Source organism: Equus quagga, chromosome 12 (assembly GCF_021613505.1).
Source record: "Equus quagga isolate Etosha38 chromosome 12, UCLA_HA_Equagga_1.0, whole genome shotgun sequence".
NCBI lineage: Eukaryota > Metazoa > Chordata > Mammalia > Perissodactyla > Equidae > Equus > Equus quagga.
Genome location: NC_060278.1, coordinates 2,381,815 through 2,406,013, shown reverse-complemented (window position 1 = coordinate 2,406,013; position 24,199 = coordinate 2,381,815). Strand labels below are relative to the sequence as shown.

Here is a 24,199-nt window from a genome sequence, read left to right as displayed (position 1 = left end):
GAAGTAGACTATAAACACGTTCGAAACATAAAAAAATAATGGATCTAGGCAAAAATCACCAATGCTGCTAATTCTCAAAATGAGAAATAACCAGACCTTATGCATCTCCTGATGGAACCACACAACACCACACAGAGATACTGCTGCTGAAAATTCAAGCCAGAATCAAACCAAGATTATATTTACTAACTACCAGTTTATAAGAAACACAAGGGACATGAGAACATAATAGATACCACAGGGATGAATTCAGCAAAATCCAGACAGGGGCAAACCACAGGAAAAACAACTCAATTTCAATGAATAAACCACAATATGTGTATATGTGTGTACACATACACACACACAAGAGGAATTTACAGACTAAAAGAGACACAGCAATCAAATGTAATGTGTGGACTGTCTTTGAATCCTGCTTTAAACAAGCCAATATAAAACCACATTTACAAAACAGAGGAATTTAAATAATATTACATAGCATTAAGAAAGTGCTGTCTTTCCTTAAACAGTATGGACCGATATTTTTTAAAAGTTTTATGTTTTAGAAATACACACTGAAATATTTCCAGAAGAGATGATATGAGGTCTGAAATTTACTTCAAAATAATCCTGTCTGGGGGAGTCTGGAAGACAATAGATGAAGCAAGATCGCCATAAGTTGACCATTGCTCAAGCTGAGAATGGGGTATGCAGTTTCATTATACTGCTCTCCTTAGTCTTGAATATGTTTGAAATTTTCTATAATTAACAAAACACAAAAGATCCTACATAGTAGAAAATTATAAAGACAAGTGAAAATATGTGATGCAATGATACTAAATAATAGACTTTTTTTCCCAATTAGGGTTAATTTATTTCTATAAAAGGGAAAGCTACCTAAAGTCATATATTTGCCGTGATTTCTACAGTATTTTCTGTACTACAGTTGAATAAATCTCTTTTGAACGGGCTGCAGTGACTTTATACAACATTCATTCAGAAGCGGATGAGTTTTACTGAAAAGATTCGCTAAGTCAAGCCTCCTAAAATACTCTCCCTCTCAAGTTAGATGACTTTTCAGTTGCAACATGACTAGAGGGTAGACATGTGGCCTGGACCCCATTACTCAGCTGAGCCTTCACTCTGAGAAGGTGAGGGACACAGGCGACGGTGGTCTGATCGCTCCCATTTTTCAGAAAGATGAAGCACATTTGATCATAATCAAGTTACAGATATCGAGCAGCTGCATTTTACCCATACATATCTAGTAGCGCTTTTTGAAAAATAATTCAAAGAGCAATGGAGTGATACACAGTAAGTTATGGTGAAGAGATGTGAAAAATAGTCATATTATTTTGACATCCTTATAGTATATTACTAGAAGATGCTCCAAAAAGATAATATTTACCAATAAGATCAGTAGATAAGTAGACAGAAAAAAATAAAATTTTTAAATGTGAGCAGCATAAAAAAACTAGAAGTTTGAAACCCATGGGAATTGAGAGAAAATTATAAAAAGCAGTCAGATGTAGATAAGAGACTTCACTATTTATTAACTTCCTCTGATTAATAACCCCCTCAGAAGTCTGTCTCTGTATGCATGGCATGTGTGTGGCATGTGAGTATTTAGTTCAAGGGTTTATGAACTAAGAGTTTATGAAAGTAAATCAAAACAAAATCTAGAAAATAAAACATTTCATTTATTTAGAAACATAATATATTAATCATATAGAAAAAACTGTCCCATTAGGGTTTTTTTGGTGAGGAGGATTGGCCCTGAGTTAACATCTATTGCCAGTCTTCCTCTATTTTGTATGTGGGACACTGCCACAGTATGGCTTGATAAGCAGTATGTAGGCCCACGCCAGGGATCCAAACCTGCAAACCCTGGCTGCCACTGAAGTGGAACACACAAACTTAACCTCTAAGCCACTGAGCTGGCCCCCCCATTAGTTTTAAAAACAGTATTTTCATGTCATATGGTATTCTTTAATGTTGCTATGGATATTTGAAATAAAAAAGCCTATATCTAAACTCAGTTTTCAGTCAATAAATACAGATAATACTCGTGAATATACAAAAATGAAGGCAAGAAATTACCCCCCCCACACACTCCTTTTCCAGATACTATTAGTGCACAACCGTCACAACAGTCCTGACTCTCGCATGAGAAAGTGATTACACGTGTCACATTTTCATACCAAGACGGTGAAGCATCATCTGCTACAGATGGGTACAGAGGGTCAACATCTACAATAGCCACGCTCCTGAGAGTAAAACTGTGCTCCCAGCAGCTAATCAATTTGTCTAGTTCAAAAGTGTTTTTTAATTGTTTTCTCTAAGTATATGCTCTGTCTTTAAAGTTGGTAAGGGATAACAACCACAACTATAAAATTATCTATAGCTAAATCGAACTTCTCTTCTGAAGCAATCAAGCCTTGTACTAAGATCTTAAGAAAAATGAGTTAGTATGTCTTGATAACAAGGGAAGTGAATGAAGATGGATGACGGAACTCAAAGGCAGAGAGTGATCATTTTAGATGTGCTTTCAAGTAGATATTCTTTCTAATTAAGGATCTCAATTTTCTACACTAATAGAATATTGCATTGACCGCTAATCAAGCAGATCCACTTGAGGACATAGACGTAGAAGGTTATTTGTGAGGTTTTCATGTAAATTTACAATCTTGCAGAATGTACAAAAATTGAAATACATATAAAATTGTGTTCAGGGCAAAATATTAGAAAATATTTTTTTCAGTGTGGAAAAACATTCCTATTGAAGGAAATAAAATTAAAAGATCAAGTATATCTTTGAACTTGGATCTGTCGAGATTTAACATTCAATAGACATGAACAGTCTTTCATCATGATGCATTATTTAGAACCTGGATTGAATTGAATGGACTGTCTACCTCTCTAAACCAACTCTGACCAAGCCCACGCTCATGCCCCTCCTCTGGACACCACTGCCACTCTCCGGGGCTGCGAGGAGAGGGGAGCACACTTCTTGAGTGCAAAGCATTGCGCCACCTGCTGCAGGCACACAGGGTGCTGAAGATGTGACTCTTGCTTTATAAAAACTTACATGCTAGAGAGGCACATAAGTAGCTACAAAACAAAGCAGAATATAAGGACACAAAAATAGAAAAGGGTGCTATGTTTAAGAAAACTTTTAATTCTTCAAAAGACTGGTAAATGCCCAAGAATCCACGTCTTTACAATCAAAGAAAAAACAGGTGAAGTAATTCAAAAACAGGTCTGTAGGTGAACGTGCTCATGAGGAATCATTAGAACTAGCCTTCAGTTTAAAACCTCTGTTCAAAACAGAATTATTAGAAACTTCTATTTTTTTTATTTATTTTTTTCCCTGCTTTTTTTCTCCCCAAATCCCCCCAGTACCTAGTTGTATATTTTAGCTGTGGGTCCTACTAGTTGTGGCATGTAGGACGCCACCTCAACATGGCCTAATGAGCAGTAGGTACCATGTCCATGCCCAGGATCCAAACCCTGGGCCACTGAAGCGGAGTGTGCGAACTTAACCAGTTGGCCACAGGGCCGGCCCCTAGAAACTTCTAAACTAGCTCAAGAAAGGGAAGAATTGATATGGAGGTTCAAGAATGAAAATTACATCCAATACCCACAAGTTCCATCAATTTATGTAATCATCCTAGAAGTCATTGTTCAATCCTCTATGGGAAAGTGTAGAACAATAACTAAACATCTGCTATAACTTTTAAAGCTTAGAAAACAAAGAAAATAAATCCTGAGGAAGGGAAGAAGGAGAGCCTGAGCAAGAAAGAACATGTGAGAATGAAACTGCCAATGTCTTCAGTAGTCACAAGTCTTACATAATTTTTCCAATCAAAATTTCACACTTGTAGCCTAAATATCAATAATTATTATGAAAATTCTTTTTAATTATGCAGAAGAGATAAATATCAACCAAATGGCTAGTTTTATTTTTATAAATATTGCTCCACTTGGTTCACCCAAATTAAAAACGGTCTCAAAGAAATACTTCTAATGAGGCAGTCTGCCCCACTGCTCACTACCTTCCTTCCCAGCACACTTACATCAAAACGACCACCACATGCATGTGGTTGGGCCAGACACTCATTGTCATACCCAGAGTCACCTGATCAGGGAGGACAATGCCTTCATACATAAAGCAATGGAAGTGGTATTTTTTCGTTCTACTCTCCAAGATTAAAATATGTGTATATCGTGGGAGACAGAATAATGGCCCCCAAAGATGTCCATGCCCTCATCCCAAGAAGCTGCCCTGTTACCTTACATGGTAAAAACTACTTTGCACATGTGATTAAGGTAAAGACTTTGACCTGAGGAGATTACTCTCGATTATCCAAGTGAGCCCAACGTAATCTCATGAGTCCTTAAAAATGGAAGAGAAGGGCTGAAGAAAAGAGAGGGAGATGTTTATTACTGCAAAAGAAGGGTCAAAGAAATACAAGGTCGCTGGTGTTGGAGATGGAAGATGGCGCCACGAGCCAAGGAATGTAGACAGCCTGCAGAAGCTGGAAAAGGCAAGAAAACATTCTCCACTACAGTCCCCAGATGAGACACGGCCCTGCCGACCCCAGATTTGAGCTCAGTGACACCCACGCAGGACTCTGGCTCACAGAATTGTAATGAATTTGTGTTGTTTTAAGCCACTAAGTTCGTGGCCATTTGTTACAAAATTAAGCAAATTTCCCAGTTTTGAAGAGAAGAGGGGAGAAATCTTAGACGAGGGAAACAAATGAGGAAGGTAGACTGGTGACTTTTCAGGCTGAGACACTGACAGCAAGACCATCGTACCCCTGCCCCACTGACTGCTACCTCCGCAGGGTGGACGCACGCTCCTCCCAGCCTCAACCACGGATCACAGACCCACACTCAGAATTCAATATGGTTTTGTTCTATGATTTCTGATTCACCAGTCACCTTGTTTCTGCCTCCCATTCCCAACTCCCTTACTCTGGTTACAAATGAATGGCTATTACCAAGTATTAGTAGATACTCATATACTACTTATGCAAACTGATCACCAGCTGGTTTTTGTTGTTCTAAGTCATAAATCTTCAGGCTGTAACATCTCTGCCAAGCAATAAAATATTCTTTTCCAACTCATTAACACAAATTCTATATTTAAAATAAATACTTCTCAAGCTAATTTAAATCACAAATTAACCAATGGATCAGCCATGGCACAAGCGGACACTTTAATAAATGTGATGACAGGTTAAGTAACCTAGTCGTACTCTGAAATGCCCTGTGGTTCTGCTTTTTCCATATTGTGCTTGGTCTCAGGCTTCCTAGATTGACTCAACTATAAATTTCCATCTTTAAACATGGCAATCACCTTTAGAAAACAACTTTTCCTGAAGTTACATGCTATCCTAGACTCCTTCCATACATAACCTCACTAAACATCAGCTATGTATACACATATATATACATACCAACGTATGCATAATATATTTTTTAACATTATTACTAGGGTACCTCTATAAAAACAAGAAAAAGACACTTTGTGGGGGTGGGCCTGGTGGCACAGTAGTTAAGTTCACATGTTCCGCTTCAGCAGCCTGTGGTTCGCCAGTCCATGCTGTGGCAGGCGTGCCACATATAAAGTAGAGGAAGATGGGCACGGATGTTAGCTCAGGGCCAGTCTTCCTCAGCAAAAAGAGGAGGAGTGGTGGCAGATGTTAGCTCAGGACTAATCTTCCTCAAAAAAAAAAAGACACTTTGCACTGGAAACATATGTGGTGGGAACACAACTGTAGCACAAGCAACGAGCAGCTGTGATGGCTGTCTTTACCCTTTACTCTGTAAGAGAAAAAATAACAGATCATGGCTGCTCAATACCTCCAACAGATAGAAAATGTAGGGTGCAGAAAATTTTCTATAACTTTTAGAGAGAACACAAATAGTCAGGTGTTCCATGGTGGGAATACGCAGTGTGACGTTACTTAAGAATAACAAGGTGGATGGTTTGGACTTACGAGACCAAGAGGAGACATAGTGGGTAAGACAATAGAGGCATAACACCTCTTTGGGAGTTGTGAAAATTCGAGATTTATTTAAGCACTGTCAAATGCCAATATGAGGGGAGTATTTAAAGAAAGCGTCAAATCTAAGACAGGGAAAGAGCTTTACAGAAGAGAGCTCTTCGTGAGAAGGCACTATGGGTCCTCTCTCAAATGTTTCTCAAGCACACATCTGCTGACGCGCATGCTCGCATTGGTGAGCCACACTATGTACACACTGCAGCCCCAGATGCCTTATTAAGGAGAAAAACTGTTTGCTGATACGTAGTCAATGGATTGATAAATAATGTAAATTAATTTATAAATCAATAAATGAATTTAGTAAATACAAAATACCATAATGAATTAATACATTGATTTAGACTTGAGGGTTTTTTGGAGGTAATACTGGTTTATAACATGATATACATTTCAAGTGTACATTATATTTCGACTTCTGTATACACTACAATGTGTTCACCACCAAAAGACTAGTTTCCATCTGTCACCATACAAATGTCCCCTTATTCCTTTAAAGTTTTTTTCTTTAAAATGTGGCCCTCCCAGAGACTACTGGTTGTCTGTTCCAGGGGAAAGTTAGAAGGAATTAAAATAGGAGAGGTGCATTTACCAAGCCCCCGCACCTTTTGTGTGGCTGCAGTGGTTCTGAGACACGAAGCCCACCTCCAGCCGGGCCAGGAGCCAGACGGGAGCAAACCGCGCTGGGAACGCAAAGCCATTGCTGACCTTAAAAGCAACGGGAAAATAAACAAGCCAACAGACTCAAGAAGCAAACAAGAGATCTATGTCAAGTGCAGCAAGAAGAGAAGAAAAGATTTTATCTGCCAAGTTTTCCTGCTGACAAAATAATCCACCACATGGGTCTCTGTGACACGCGCTAATAGAAAAAGAACCCAGGTACCCGGTTAGAACAGAAGACGAAAATGGAAAACAAATCCTGTTTACAAGCTAGTCTGGTCTACTAAAACATTTTCATACAATTGTTTTCTCTACATAATACACTTCTTATTGCCATTTGGAAACAGGCTTTCATGCTTTGATTTAAATTGTACTCTCTTAATATATTCATAGCTACATTACCATGACAAATTTTCAAGTGTCACTAACTTTTTCTGCATTTGATAAGGAGAAAATATAATTGGGCAGATAAGGTATATTTCCACACAAAGGCAAAGCCTCAGAGTCAAGTAAAATATATCAGCCAAAGAAGAAAGAAGTGAGGAGCAAGGAGTGGCTGGCCAGTGGGGGAATCTTTTGGGGGGAAAACGAATCTGCAAAACTAAGTTCTTCCCCAAGATTTCAGCAAGTTTTGACTGATACAGAGAGCTGTGAGCACAAGGGGTCCAGTTCCACATGGCTTGGGTCTAATTTCAAAGGGAACTTCTGGCAGAATCCGTAATTCCCCCCACCCTACACCACCACAAGTCAAGGGCGTGGAGATCCTGCAGGGTGGCACTGCGAACATGCTACCAGCCAGCTTTTTAGATGAATACGCCGTCCAGGGAGCACCTGCCAACTACAGACCAAAGTCCATCCATAGCATGGGGCCGAGAATTGCCGAAAAGTACTCCTCCGCCCAACGGACCAACACTCACCCTTACTGAGTGTAAAACACTGTCTACGTATGTGTGAAGATTTTTAAAAAGATGCAATTAAACAATGGAATTAAATAATGTAAGGAGCAAATGTTTACTCTGCTGAAAGATAAGATAACTCAGAAGTACTGATGCCAGATGGGACTGCAAAGATGACTCGACCCCCTAGTCAGGCATTTATAAACGCCACAAACAAACCAACCGAGAGATCCTGAGGGACAGGGAGTGTTGATACATTTTCGGCAATAACTCTGCTTGCCTTGAATATGACGATGTGAGCTATGGCTGTGCCTTAAGCACACACTATGTTAGGGTACTGCCCTGAGCCTGAGTTTTCCAATGATAAAAGTAGGGGAGATGGACCCGGAAGTTCCCTAAGGGAGTGCTACATTCTACAAAGACATGGAAAACTTTTCCGAATGTCACTTACACAATACAATACACTGACAGCCTCAATGGGGCGAAGCCATGCACATGGCTAAATTTTCATGTGCTCAATGGAATGAAAGGAATCTTGGGCAAGGTGAGCAGATAGAAACTACACAGTCCATTGGAAAGACCATAATGTTATCTTTGGAGTGTTCCAACAGAAAGACCACAGATGAAATGTTTCAGCCCAACGAAGCAAGTGATCACTTACATTTTATTAGTCTGTTTTAAAACCTAATGTCGTTTTTATTCTGATACAGGGAAAATACATTTTGTTCATTTTTTTCCGTAAATGGAACATGCGAAAAGGCAAGTTTGAAAATAATTTTATAAGCAAAATCACTATATGTTGATTGCTGTTGATTGTTGGTTATTTAATAGGCAAAGTGACGGATAAAATACACATCTTTGTGATACAAAATATCAATGTAAAAGGAGATTTTATTTATGGTATTTAAATTTAGTCCTCTGGAACAAACAACTTGGTTCACAGACAGTGCGCCTGCTGCTGAACTGCTGTCGCCTGACAGCCCATCTTATCTGCCAAATTGCTCATTAGGTTTGGCAATTTTCACCTGCGCCTCCAGTTTATCTTTCAGCAGGGAATCAACATCAGTTTGCTTTTACCATCTTCGGTGGGGCGCTTCCAGCACCCTCTTAGCAGCGCAGTCCCCACCCACCTGCAACCCTCCAAACACACTCACCGTGTGTATACACCATTATTTTTAAAATGTCAATTCAGCTCCCAGCTTAGCTTAATTAAAGCAGAAATACAGGAGAGAGAATATGCAAAAGAAGCTGTGTATTACAATACTAAGTGGGCTGACAAATAATACTCAGTGCAAAAAAAAGAACACGTAAACAATCTGAATTTAATAAAAAATGCTCATTTCAGGGAGTAGTTCTGAATGCGGCACAGGTGACAGGAGAGCAGAGCAGAGGATTCCTCTCCCAATGGAACTGACCCATCCGCCCTTTATTCCAGATCCGAAAGGAGAGCACTTCAATCCGTAGTCAACAACAGAGGTGGCGGGGCAGCCGGAACAAAGAGGCAGCAGAGAGCACTCCTGGCTCTGTGCCTTTGCCAGCTTTCGCTGATGCTGCCAATGAGCACTCTTGACATTCAGAGGCGGATCGATACACAAAAAACACAAAAGAGATACTTTGTGGGCAAAAAGCACCAAGGATATAAAACAAAATGTCTGAAACCCCATAAAACAACTTCTGATGGAATACTGTTTTTCATTTTGCAGAAGTAAAATACTCACCGCCAACCCTGTAATTAGCTAGAAAATTACAATAATTACAGCAATTTTGTATCCCATCTCCAATCCAATTAATAGATATATGACCTTGTCAACATGTAATAATCAGATTGCATCTACAACAAAACTGGGTGAGTGTTATATGCTGAATAGAACTTGCACAGTAAGAAGGCAATTATTTGAAATACTGAGAATACCATCTGCATGCCATGCTCCACTTCACAAGTTAAAAGGGTATACAATAGGAGTATTATTCCTATCTCCAATATATACTTAAATCAAATCCGGAAAATAGTATTCTAATACTAGTTAATATTAAGAAGGTTGATCACTGCAACCAAAGATCCTGGATCTCCTAGCAAGACAAAATCAATCTGTATATTCCTGGGTAAGAAAGAAATTCAGAGATTAAGAAAGGGGAGGAGGTGCTAACATCATCATACAGTCTTCCTGTGACAATCAATCACCTCTCTCTAAGTTCTAAAAGTTGGGAAGCTAGTAAATTTGAACCAATTAGTTAAATAGCACCATTGCAGAAAAATTCTGCCAGTAATCGATAAAAATTAACTGTAAAATTAACATAGCTTAGAAAAGGTTAGCAGACTTAAAAGATAGTACAAAAAATCTAATAAATCAGATACATTGTTTCTCAAAATCTTTATAACAATACTATTGCCAGAAATTTTACCATCACTGGGGCATATGTCACTTCCAAAGGAATCTTAAACCTTCACGCTGGATTTTCCAGAGGAAACATTAAAAACATCAGAAATTTTGGGGTGAAAATGAATCCTGCCACCATTCTGAGGCCAGACTACCCCAGAATGTCTGACCTCTATAAAAAAGTCCTTGAAAAGTAAAAAAGAAAAAGAAATCAGAGGGTTAAAAAGAATCATTAGACTTGGACTCAGTCATTCGCACAGGAAATGAGTGCCCCTGAGCACATTAGATCCAAGCCTGGATTTGTGAACACTGAAAATAGAGATGGTTAAACATCTAACAGCCAGCCCTGGTGGTCTAGTGGTTAAGATTCAGCGCTTTCACCACCAAGGCCCGGGTTGGTTTCCTGGTCAGGGAGCCACACCACCCATCATTTGGGCGTCATACTGTGGTGTCTGCATGTTGCTGTGATGCTGAAAGCTCTGCCACCAGTGTTTCCAATACGATCAGGGTCACCCATGGTTTCAGTGGAGTTTCCAGACTAGACAGACTAGGAAGAAGGACCTGGCCACCCACTTCCGAAAGCAGTGGCCATGAAGACCCTGTGAATAGCAGCAGAGCACTGTCTGACAGAGCACTGGAAAATGAGAGGACGGCGCAGAAAGCCCGGGCAGCTTCCCCTCTGCTGTCCACAGGGTCAGCAGGAGTCGGAATCGACTGCACGGCACTAACGACAAAAACATACACCCCAACTTATGAGGTTAAGAAAAAATGGTTCTAATTTGACACTTCTCTGTATGAAAGTACTCCACCTACCTAAGAGGGGCAGCATATCCTATTCAAGAATACCATCCCAGTTACTTGGGTTCTGCAATTTCTAAACCTTTTTAAACATCCATCAGAAGGGGGTCTGCACTCATGAGACATCACTATCATCATCACCATTCTACAGTCTTGGGTTAATCTAGTGCTCATCACATGCCAGGCACTGTATTGGGACTTTAAACATGACGTGGACTCTTCACAACAATCCTGAGGCAGCTCCCTGGAGATTAAGGAACAGACGCTGAGAGCGATTACCAACGTTGCCCGGGTGTTCACAGGGATGGGACATGGCCTGTGTTCCTTATGAACCATGAATACTTTACCCTCCTGTCCTAGAAACAAGTATCTGCATAGTAAGCTCATGTTAAAAGCATAAAGTAGAATATACTGTCACTCAACATCAAAAGTTGAGTTGAAAAAAAACATTTATGCAGGTTATCTGGGATATAGGGATCTTTAAATCAAAGTATGTGTATATGCCTGGAGGATGAAAGATCTTCCTAAGATCTGGCTGAAACACTGAGAATTTAAGGCATCTGATGTCAAGATCTTCACATTTCAACTGTAACATTCCCTAAAATTGCTCTATTGGCCTGAAAACAAAGGGGTCAAGGTGCTGGTTCTTCTTACCCATTTCTCCACTGTCAACAGCCCTCAGGCTGTCAACACTGTCAACACATCTGTGAGAAGAGGTCCACTGCCCAGGGCCCGCAGTGCTGCGAGGGGCCCAATGTTCTAATTTCTTTAAAAATCAGAAGGAAAAAAAATGAACTTTGAGAGCTAAAGAAAATGTTTTAATTTTTTTCTCACATCATATGATAATGATACTTTTAGGGTCCATGGAAAACTATTAAATTTTGCATAAGAGAAAAAATACAATATTGAAATATTTAAAGTTACATGAAATATTATTTCACTGATATTATGGTGGGAGGGGTCCACGAAGACAAAAGGATCTAGACTTCAGGAAAGTCATAATGACACCTTGAGTAGCTCTCCTTCTACTCCACAAAATAAAACACATTTAAAAAATTACAGACTAAAAAAATAAGCATCACCTATCCTGAATCTTACAATTGATGTAACGTACAACCACACATACAGACTTCCAGGATGACCAACAAAGGGACGTTTTGATATAGTGGCCTTGCTGTTGAGAAACTAAATGACAAAGAGTTACCATTTTGATGTATTTTCTTTGTTTCAGAAAAACATGAAAAGATGACCAATAAAAGATATCCAAGCCAAAAAATATATTAGTTTAAAATTCTGAGTTACATGAAATGGAAAAATACAATTCAGGGAGAAAAAGGAATTAAGTTAACTTTCAAAGTGTGAAAGAAGTGCCTTGTATGTGTATGTTTCCGTTACTAAGAATAATTTTAAACACATACAAAAATAGACAGAATCGTATACTGACACCCCATGTAAGCACTCAACCAGCCGTCCCCCTCGTCCCCAACCTGCAATATTTTGAAGCAAATTCCAGATATACCATTTCAACTATACATATTTCATTATGTATTACTAAAAGATAAAGGCTCTTTAGAAAATAATTTCAGTAACATTATCACCCCTAAAAGAAATAATAATTTCCTTAAAAGCAAATATCTAATCAGTGTTCAAATTGCCAATCAGCATACAAATGTTATTTTTTGTCCCTAAGTTCATTTAAAGCGGGCTTTAACAAGATCAACAGCTGGGATTGGACGTTATATCCTGTGAGCCTCCGTTCATCTGTAAGCTCCCCGTCTGTCTCTTTTTCCCCCCGTGCTACCAACCCATTGAACAGCGTGGGTCATCTGTCTTGTACAGCTTCCCACAGTCCTCACTTGGCTGACACATTCCCACGGTGCTAACCTGCTTCCCAGTGCTCTGTATGTCCTTTAAATTGGCAGGTGGATCTACACATCTGCTCAGGTTTGTGCTTAATTTCTTTCATCAGGACTACTTCATAGGAGGTGCTGTATTCTTCCAACACAATGCTTGGGTGACTCTCCTTAATTTATTATTATTATTATTTTATATTCACAGTGATTGATGATCAATACTCAGATCCATTATTTCATCTGGAGTTACAAACAGTAATATTCTATCATAACTTCTTTATTTATTAGCTGAAATACTTCTATAAAAAGAAACTTCTCTCTCATCTACTATTTGGTTACCCAGTAATACCATTCATATAGGAAATGCAGGATGGATAGCTGACTCTCTAATTCTTTTATCAGTTTTCCAAATAAGTTGGTTCACTAGCACCTTTTACCTTGCTAGCTTGCTTATTTATGTATTATCATTGTGAACTCATGAACTTATTGCCGTTATTATCCTTATTGATGTTCCATTTGTCCCTCTTGGGCCAGTGGGAACCTCATGTTGACTGCTGGGTGCTGTTGACACAACTCTGGTAATCTTTCATAGCTTCCTTATTTTCTGATATGACAGGATGATTCAAGATCATCTCACACATTTCCTGCCCAGACCTGAACTCAGCCATTTCTCCAAGGAGCCCCAATCCATACTAATGGGAAATGCTATTCCCATAGCACAGTCTGGATATCAGGAAGGCTCAGTTAACTAGGTTGGTGATTGGTAGCAGACCCTCAGTGAACACAGACAGGATTTTCCCTTCCTTCCTCCTTCCTGTGAGCGTGTGTGTGTGAAATAAAACGTATCAGGATTCATTATGATATGTCCCATTGAGGACGATGGGATTTTTATTTATTCTCCTCTAACTTACATGTGTACCCCTTTTCTTCTGTGCTAAGAATCCTGAGTCCTCAATGGCACCAGGAATAACAGAATTAGAATACCGTTATAATTCCTCATTTGCTTCATCTCATAATATCCACTCAACAATCTAAGATTAACGGTACCAACATTACAAACAACAGTTTTAAGAGTTCTTGTTTGTTCGGCAGTTCTTTTTTTGCCATTTCTTTTAAGTTGTACAAATTACTATGTTTTACAGTTATTTGAAATAGTTACTCTGGGATGACTATACATCAACTGGATATATATTTATGTGTAGTTGCATGATATCTTTTAAGACAATAATTATTGTTTAATTATTAATATTGTTAAGAATTTTATTGAAAAATTAGAATTTGATTGTTTTATAATTATATAAAATATAATATGGTTCCAACACCAAACATACAAAACATGTGACTATAAGTCTAGCTTCTATCTCATTTCTTCCATCCTATTCTCTCCCTTCCCCATAGGTATCTATTTTTTATGGTTATCCTATTTATTTCTTTAACATAAGAAGCTTTTATATAAATAGTCTTTCACTATGTGGTCTATTTTATTTACTTTCTCATTTTTTAAAGCACATTTTTGGGTATTTAGGAAAATTTATATTTTTGTTCTAAAAAGTATATTTATACTAATATTGTTGTCTAGTACTGCCCACAATTCCCCTTTTTTGTTGTTATGGTTTATTGGTTACCATCTATGAGCAATATTATTATTAGTTAGTCATCATTTCTTTGCCCTTCAGTTTAAGGGGATTATTTAAACATTGCTCAATACACTGGGCTCAAGAAGATTTTTCTCAAGTTTCATTTTTAGCTTCTTTTAAGTAGCTGCTATTTTGACCATAAGGACAACAATTCATTAATTCAGGGTTTCTCCACCACGGCACTACTAATGTTTTGGGCTGGATAGTTCTTTGATGTCCGGTGCCTTGCAAGATGTTTAGTAGCATCCTTTTCAACCTTAATCGGATGCTCACAGTATCCTCCCACCTTCACCAGTTATGACAACCAAAAATACCTCCAGACCCTGTCAAAAGTCTCTTGCAGGAAAATATCACCCCTACTTGAGACCCACTGATTTAACTCAATCAGAGCTCTCTCTCTGTATGAACTACAAGAAAGCTCAAGGACAAATTAGTGGGAACTTCTAAGAAAGCACAAAGAAGATCTTATGACAAGAATCCTATTAAACGCATCTAGACTTTATCTTAATATCCAAATTTAATATTCACTGTTTTATTGAGAAAAATGAAATCGTACAATCATGCGTTGCTTAACAATGGGGACACATTCTGAGAAATACGTAGTTAGGCAATCCTGTCATCGTGTGAACATAACAGAGTGACTTACACAAACCTAGGTGGTACAGCCTACTACACACCTGGGCTCCATGGTACCAATCTTATGGGACCACTGTCATACATGTAGTCCATCCTTGATCAAAACGTTACTATGTGGTACATGACTATATACTTTTCTTAGCTTCCATCAATTTTTTAAGGAACAAAGGAGATGAGTGAATTCATTCATAGGAAAACTTCGAAAACATAGGAAAGTAATCCGTTTCTCCAAGATAAAAATTAGGAGTTTACCTGAAATCCTTTATTAACCATGCCCCTAATTAGAGTTGATTATTCCTTGATTGAGCAAATCTCTATATATTGTTGGCTTCTTTATTTCCAAATCTGCAAATAAGGAAGATCACTAAACATAAACACCTTGAATGACAAGGACTAGACCTTATTAACTCAACTCTGGACTCTTATCACCTAGCACCATGCCTGGCCAGCACAGACTAACTCTTGTTTTATGTTCAAATGAGTGGTATTAATACAGTAGGAAAAATCATCTTAACAGATAGATGACTCATAAGCATGGGCAACTTATACACAGTAACCAAACCTTGTATTTAGTAGATGTTTAACATGCACTTACCCAATGCCTGCCAGGGCCATAAAATCTAAAGAACCTTAGCATATAAAATTCAAAGCAAGAAAGTGGCATTTGCATATTCCCCACTGGTGGCTGCAAGATAACACATATGCTTCAAATATAACTTCCTTTTCTCAATAAAAACAAGGTAAAAAAAAGTATTTTGAGTTGAAAACAGCAGTTAAATTTTAACACACAGGGCCAGCCAAATGTGGGTGGTGGTGTTTTAGAAATGTCGTTGAGTCCAGAGAAGTCAAAAGATAAAAATTGATAGGAAGTATACCATTCAAATTCTTCTTAACATAAAGACAGGATTGACCTTTCCTCCAACACTTTTTAAATGTGCAGCTCAATTAAAGGTGCATCTTGCTTTATAAAACACACAAATAAAAAACACTACAACAATAACCCAACAAAAGCTCTGTGCTTAATTATATGCATTAGGGTATAATGACTCACATAAAGGCACTATTTTCCTAACATCAAGCACCTGAATACCTGTACCATTATTTAATGAAATGAAATTTAGGCAATCCACTTTTTATACACAGCTTCTTCCAAGCAGATAATCATTTAATGGACTTAATAAACTAGTATATAATAAAAGAAAATAACATAACCTGTGTACCACCTACATATTACCTTGTATACCATACATGTATATGCCTCACCTTTTGAAAAACATTGCCCGAAATAAATCCAACATAAGATTTTTAAAATAGCATATGCACATAGTGATCAAATGTTATTTCCACAAAATTAGTTTAAAGTATATTTGTACACAAACGAATCTAAATCTCCTGGATATAAGGAAACGTTCAACTAAAACACCTTAGAGCAGCTATTCCACTGCAATCTTCCTAGGAAACATTTTTCATTGTGCCTAGCTCTCACTTGTGATTGTTTCTTGTCCATATGATAGGAAGCAATGTTAGGAAGTGGTTAACATTGTCTGCATCCATACGTGGTCCTCTATGACATCATTTACGTATCCTATCACGCAATGTGCCTTCTCAACTCTCTACGTCTCTATATGGCATACTTTCCCTGTGGTTTCTGATGGAACATCAGATTTGTTAACTGTTAAACTGATGCCCTTTCCTTGTTCCCCTCATATATATCTTCAAGGTACAGGAGAAACAGAAGTGGTTTTTGAATATCTAGAAGCAAATTTTCAAAATGCTGTATATTGTTACCAATGTAAAAAGTGAGAATAAGGATGCACTTTATAAGAATAAACTATATATTCTAAATGTCATCTAGCTATATTCTATATATTACTTTTATATATCTTAAGTATATTATTACATATTATTACCTCTCTATATATGAAGATCTATTAAAGATTATCAGTGAAATCACACAACTAAGGTTTCCACTTGAAAACTGAAATGTTTCTAAAAGATAAATGATTTTTAACTTACAAATTTCTTGAAATGGACCTTCTTGGTCTTAACAAGCCTCTTGATTATTTGCTCTGGCATTCAAACAAAATAAATGAAAAGAAAAATTCAGGTAATTTACCTTTAACTATTATCCTTATTTACCTTTAGTGAGCAATTAGAAGTCTACCAGTCTAAAGTAAAGAAAGCCCAATCTATTAAAATGTAAAGAATCTTGCCTATCTCTCTTGCAAAAGACATTTGCCCAGGTTCTAAACATAATCAATTTTTTGATAAAAACAGATAATGATTCCATTCACAGGAGCATGGCTGGGTTACAAACTTGACATCCCTGCAAATTAAGATGAAACGTGCAGTCAAGAAAGAACTGTCACTTACTTGCACGGAGCACTGAAGGTGTGACCTCAATCTCACTTGCTGCTTGATAAGGCTGAAAGGCAGAAACACTGTTGGTGCCAAGCTCACTGCCAAATATCTCCGGACTCTGGGTGCCCGTGGAGCTGGCACTGGTGCCATCACCTCCATGATGCGGATCTTGCTCATCAAACACTGCCACCAGCTAGAAATGAAAGGGACATTTGCATTTATAAACAAAGGCATTGAAACTACCACCAAAAACTTAGACCACATTGGATATACCTCTACAGAGGAAAGATATTGCTATTTATGCACCCCAGATGTTATATTTTAGAAAGCAAAACTTCAGAAAAATGGTCTTGCCCTCATTTTGATGCTTTACTTTTACATTTCTAAGTTGTACATTTCATAGTCAAAATTCTATGGATGAAAAATAATAAAACGGTTTTACATCACAGAATGCTAAGAGAATGAGGGTGGATTTAAATCTTGTTGCAAAGGACATATTAAGTGGAAAAGATATATATAGCATATACACATACGCTATTTATAGTATACATAGCGAAAGGTCTAAGGTTCCCCTCAGATAGGAAGAAACAGATATTAAAAACGATACATGTATCTGCTCATTTGTGCATAAGAACTATAGGAAAGATGAAAGAAACTAATAAGACTGGGTGCCCATCGGGAGTTAGTAGGAACAGGGTTGAAAGAAAGAGAGACCAGGAATAGATAATGGACATAATGGGGCAGCAACACTTTTCTGAACGTATTTTTCTGTAGCTCTGACCCTTAGAACCTTAATAATGATTCAAATACCTAAAACAGAAATAAATAATTGAAATCCACCAAGATGGTAAGAGGGAGCAAGTGTAGGAGAATCTAAAATGGAACACAAACAAATGAAACCACCACTGAAGGGGCGGAGGAGAAGAAAAGGACGAGCCTAAGTCGCTCTGGAGAACTGTGTTTTCATGTTTAACGTAAGGCTAAAGACAAAAAGAATTCTCACAGACATTTCATACTCTAGTTAGTAGACCTGTTTCTCACGGCGTATGGCTTAGCAATTCTCACACTACTACACACTCACACACACCCCAGAAATGAATGAAAAAAAAGATAATTGGATGAGAGCCAATATTCGCACTGTCAGAAATAAGTTACAAATAAGAAAAGGCTAGAATAAACTCTGTGGTGTTAGATTAGAATTAGAGGGGTCAATACGAACTCATGGTTTTTATGAGTAGGCAGGTATAGGTAGGTGGGCAGACAGCCAGATCAATAGTTTGGATGGATGTTAATGCATGTGTGGTATACAAACATATATTTCCTAGCTCTGTACACTGAGAGGTCCTAGAAGCAACGACACCCCAGGACCAATGAACACAAGTGCCCAGATCTTGGTTTCTAAAACCATTCTCCATAAATGAACTGGAGCTTCCTGGAAAAATGTTTAATTCCAGGATTGGAGGCAGGGAAAATACAAGATGAGCCTGGAATACCTTGTGATGCTAAAAAGGAAGGACGGACTCAAAAGTGATGGGGGCACATCAAAGGGAATCAGATGTCACCCTGAAGGAGCCTCCGAAGGCCACGGCTGGGACAACTTGTAAACAAAATAAATAATGATAGTCTCAAAAATAAACATCTGTGAGTCCATAATGATATAAATAAATAAAAGAAGAAATAAATTAACAGTGGAGAATGGATAGCTCTTCCTTACTGTAGCAATCTAATTATGGAAGGAATGATGGAAACAGAAATCATCATTAGGCAACCTCCATGGTCATCATTGTTGCCGGAAAGATCTGTCAATTAATGCTAAAATTAATGGGTAAGAATATGATGAGAAATGGGATATCTGCAAATCGCAAGGTATCTCCCCATAAGATACTCTTTACATAAAAAGAGAAAAATTGTATCTTTGCAGTGGAGAAACTCGGCCAACACCACTTTACCAAGGTTACCATCACGAGTAATAAGACATATCGACATCATGTACCCTCCGATAAAATGCACTGAGAAGCATACAACATTACCTCTGTGGTACTCCTGCCAAAAATGTATAACTTCCATCTAATCATGAGGAAACATCAGACAAATTCAAACTGAGGGACATTCTACAAAATAATTAATACTCTTTTAAAATGTCAAGGTCACAAAAGTAGAAAAAACCAATGACGAAATTGTGTAAATTGGAGGAGACTGAGGAGAAATAAGCACTACATGCAAGGTAAGGTCCTCGACTGGATCCCAGGCTAAAAAGAGGACATTAGTGGAACCGAGGCAACATTCGAATGACGTCTGTAGATTAGTTAATAGTACTGACTCGATGTTAGTTTCCTACTTTCGATAACCATTCTAGGGTTATATCGGACGTTAACATTAGAGGTAGATGGAACATTAACTTTAGAGGTAGAGCTATATGGAAACATTCTGGGCTATTTTCACACTTTTCTGAAGTATAAAATTATTTCAAAATTTAAAAACTTCATAATATGGCATTACAAAGTACCATACAATTTAAAATTGAATTTATTTCCTTTTACAACTAAACAGTGGCAGCACTTCTTTAAAAACTCAAAGAGTGATAAAGTTCTAAGGAACAACACCCATTGGTCACACACCCTGCAATCCTAAGTCTTAGCATTCCAAGGAAAGAACCGTGACTATACCCAAAATGAACCACCTCTTCTGCCTCCAAACGAAGCTGCTGCTTCCTTTTTTTTTTTTTTTTTGTGAGGAAGACTGGCCCTGAGCTAACATCTGAGCCAATCTTCCTATATTTTGTATGTGGGACACTGCTACAGCATGGATTGATGAACAGTGTGTACGTCCACACCAGGGATCCAAACCGGCGAACCCCAGGCCACTGAAGCAGGGTGCGCAAACTTAACCACTACGCCACCAGGCCAGCCCCCAAATTGAGCTTTTTCAATGCCAATACTCCTATCAGTCAAAGAACAGTAAGATAAATTTGCAAACTATGAGAACGATCTCATTACAATCCTCATTTCATACATGGTTTTGTCATTTTAAACAAATGCTATTTCCATGAACATTTACATATTATCAGTCAACTCATAAGACAAAAAAGAAAACCATCATAAGGTCATAGAGACATGTAGACAAACAGGAAGCTCAAAACCCTGCTGTGGTGTCATATATAATCAGCTGATTAAACAATCTGGCGGGAGGTTAAGTGGTAAGAAGAAATCAAAGTAGAACAGTTGGGCCACTCAACCTTATAAGAAGCAACATAAGAGGGGAAAAGAAATCCTTAGCAGTTATAAAAAATGGAAAGGTGTTTGTATGTACACACTGAGGTTTCCATACACAGTAATAAAATCGGCCTATTTATCTAACATTGACTGGCAAGTATCTCCCTATATTAGTAACACAGACATTCTAATAGAGCAGAGCATGACTATGTTTAAATAAAACTTTATTTACAAAGCAGGTGGTGGGCTGCTTGGGCCATAGTCTGAAGACCCTGCACTAGTAGGATAACCTTGCTCATGTCTCCAGTAATATTCAATTTTAAAATCTCAATTTGGGAAATAAAACAAAGTCAAGTTACTTCTGTAATCTTGATAAGCTAACCATATCCATTTCAAGCTCTTCATCAGGATTTTGAATTTCTATACTTGATTTTAATGTTATCAGACTTCTCACAAGGTATGTGGCTTAATATGCATTTTGAAGATATTAAGTTTTGACGTTTTGGCACTTAATTGGAAGCAAATGAAATTCAAGTTTTATTATTAACTTTTCACAATGACGCGTTCGCTCAAGAATCCAGTCCTTTCTCCAAATTGAAAATGGAGATTGAAAATTACAAAGTACAAGTCTTTAAATGCCACACATGATAGAAGAACTTATACATGTATATTAGTTTCAATAATTATCTCCAGCATTTGTAGAAAACACAAGTATTATGAAATCTGGACTGTGTCATGAACAAATGCTGTTTGAATTTCAGTGGCAGAATCACAGTTGGTGATTTGCAATATGCCAATAACATACAATTCTCCAGCTTCCTTTTAAACCAAAATCTAAGTGCCAGGTGCAGATATGAAGTAATTTTGTGTTAAATTGGGAAGGATATATAATTTTAGAAAATCTACTCTACAAGAATACATATAGTAACACAGTAGAGGAAAATGAGACCTTCACAAAAACATCACATATTAAAAATCTCTATCATGCCCTTCAAAAAATAAAGGAAATGTCTGCTTTTAAATTTGTGGAACGTGACTCGAATCCCTATTTTAACAGATGGAATCTTCACTGCTGTCCGTGAAGTACATCATTTTTGAAAGTTCATTTTTCCTTTCGACAGTTATTACTTAATCTCTCTTCTGATCCATTCATCTGTCAAGTTTCCATGAGAAAAGGTAGGCTGAATTTAGGATAATACCCACAATAACTCACATAAAACTAAACTCCAGACTTGACCGCACAGTTCCCATCTACCTTAGGACAAGTCATTTTAACTCTCGGAAACATCAGAACCCTCCAACAGAAAACGTGCTACCATCAACATCACACACAAACGGGTATAAACCACTTGGACTGAGAGTGGCCCCTTGAATGGGTAAAATTTATGAGCTGAAAGCCCACAACTGCATGAAGCAAAGTAGTTAAAAAGCATAGAATTCACAATCAGGGAGACCTACGTTCAAAAACAGCTCTCATCTTACTTCTTGGATGGTTGTTGGTAAATCCACAGCCCTCTCTACCATTTCTAAACCTTACTTTCCTCATCTTGAAAAACAGGACAGCAGTTGTGGTAGGCAGAATAATCCCCATTGTTGTCCATGCCCAAACGCCCAGAACCTGGAGACGTTAACCTTGCATGGCAAAAGGGACCTGAAGATGTGAGCCAGGTCAAGGACTCCCTATTTTAGGGAGGTTATCCTGGGTTATCCAGTGGGTCCCAGCTAAGCACGTGAATCTGGAAAAGTGCAGAAATTTTCATGTTGTGGTCAGAGAGATATGACAATGGTTAGAGAGGTGCTACACTGCTCGCTTTGCAGATGAAGAAAGGGAGCCAAGGATCACGGGGGCCTCCAGAAGACAAGAAAACACATTCTCTCCTAGGGTCTCCAGAAAGGAACACAGCTCTGCCAACACCTTGATTTTAGCCCGGGGAGACCAATGTCAGACTTCTGCCCTATAGAACTGTAAGTTAATAAATTTGTGATGTTTTAAGCGACTAGTTTGTGGTAATTTCTTACAGCAGCAATAGGAAGCTAATATAGTGCCAACACCTACCCCCCTGGACTGGATGTGACAAACAAAGGGATAAGGAATATCGACTTTCTGAACACATTTCATGTCACTTTCTGAAACACACATTTACTATTTGCTATTACTAACGTGTTGTGGTGCTTGATAAATACAGACTTTGTAAATTTGAGGATCTGTTTCAAGAGTAACTGAAGACTGAGGCAAAGCTCTTCTACACACTGAAAATAAGAGGGAAGAAACAGGAAAAGGAAAGAAGAAGCATTCCACATCACGATAACCACAAAATTAAGTCCTCCGCGGTTCCCTATATCCTCGCCTCAGCCACTCACAGGAACACAGAGCAGCTTTCACATTTCATTTTACAGAAAAGAAAACTGAGGCTCCAAGAGGTGAATCTGTCCAGCAGTTAAACATAAGTAAGTACAGAATGAATCTGAGATTCGAACTCAAATCTATCTGACTTCAGAGATGCTATTCTCTGCTGATCCTCCTGCCCCTGGAACGTCTAATGCACCAACAGCACAGCCCACAGGAAAGCCGCAGACTCTGCTGATCTACAAGGCTGTGAATAGGATTCTGTTCTTTCTTGATTAACCAAAGGTAATAACCCACTTACCAAATTTACATAATTTTGATACCACTACCTAAAATTTTCTGAACATATTTGAGGGGACCAAGACAATTACAAACAATTCCATGCTCTTGAGATCATCACTCAGTCTTGATCAGAAGAGCTTTTTAAAGGAATCAAAGATCTTGTAGATTCTGTCTTCAAACAGGAAAACAGCTGGTGACTTGTCAAGTAGTCATCTGAGTGAGGTCTCGAAGGCCTGTAGGCTCAGACTCCACACACCCAAAGAAGCCGGTTTATGGCCACAGCCTGGAGCAATCTCTCTTTCTGTTTCTGCTGATTTCCTCCTGTGCAGGCTGAACATGTCCACAGCAACTTAATTACTATGAGTCTCATGAATGGCTTTCATATACGTGACATTAATATATAGAATTGTTTAACTTTGAATAAAGATATAACTCTCTAGAAACAATCACATTTTTGGCCCTGGAGAAGGTCCAAAGCATGTGGAAAAATGCTGAAGACCAGAATGAACTTCAAGATGCCTTTAAAATTCTCCTTTCACCAAAGGAACACGAGTAGCCTCCATGAGTAAGCCAGACTCCATCGAATCATTTGGTCTATAATATCACAACAAAATCAGCAAGAAACACAAAAAAGAAAGTGCACTTGACTGAGCTTCTGGTGAGGAACTCTCTGTTTTGGCCACATTTTTCAATATTCTTCCTAACATAGTACTATGATGATGATGCTTTGAACTCCAAAATAATGATGGCATCCTGTAACACACATCTCTGGGCAATGGCAGGGAGATTTCACAGTCAGATCTGCCTTAAAGAATAAAAGCAACAGAAAGAAACTGCAGTACAAATGTGAGCACTATAGCACAGTGCAATAGCTTTCTAAAAATTAACAATAAAAATCAAGTAGTTGGAAATACATGTACTTTATGATGGAAGTGACGCCATTCCATAACATACAATTGTAAACCATCGCTAGTCCAAAAATGATATTTTCCTTCCCGTAGGTCAATCTATGAATGTCTGTAATTAGAATCACACATATTGGTATCTTCGCCACCATTTTTTTTTGGCCCTTTCACTCAAACATGTACT

General features: G+C 38.1%; 1 protein-coding gene across 18 annotated transcripts in view; it reads right to left on the bottom strand.

Moving 5' to 3' along the window:
- The window catches only part of PARD3 (par-3 family cell polarity regulator), a 518,486-nt gene that overhangs the window by 345,985 nt on the left and 148,302 nt on the right, over window positions 1-24,199 (bottom strand). For all 18 annotated transcript variants that reach the window (XM_046679514.1, XM_046679504.1, XM_046679509.1 and 15 more), the window contains one exon: window positions 17,282-17,462. In XM_046679514.1, coding sequence (XP_046535470.1) covers window positions 17,282-17,462 — 181 coding nt within the window. The remainder of the gene's footprint in view (window positions 1-17,281; window positions 17,463-24,199) is intronic.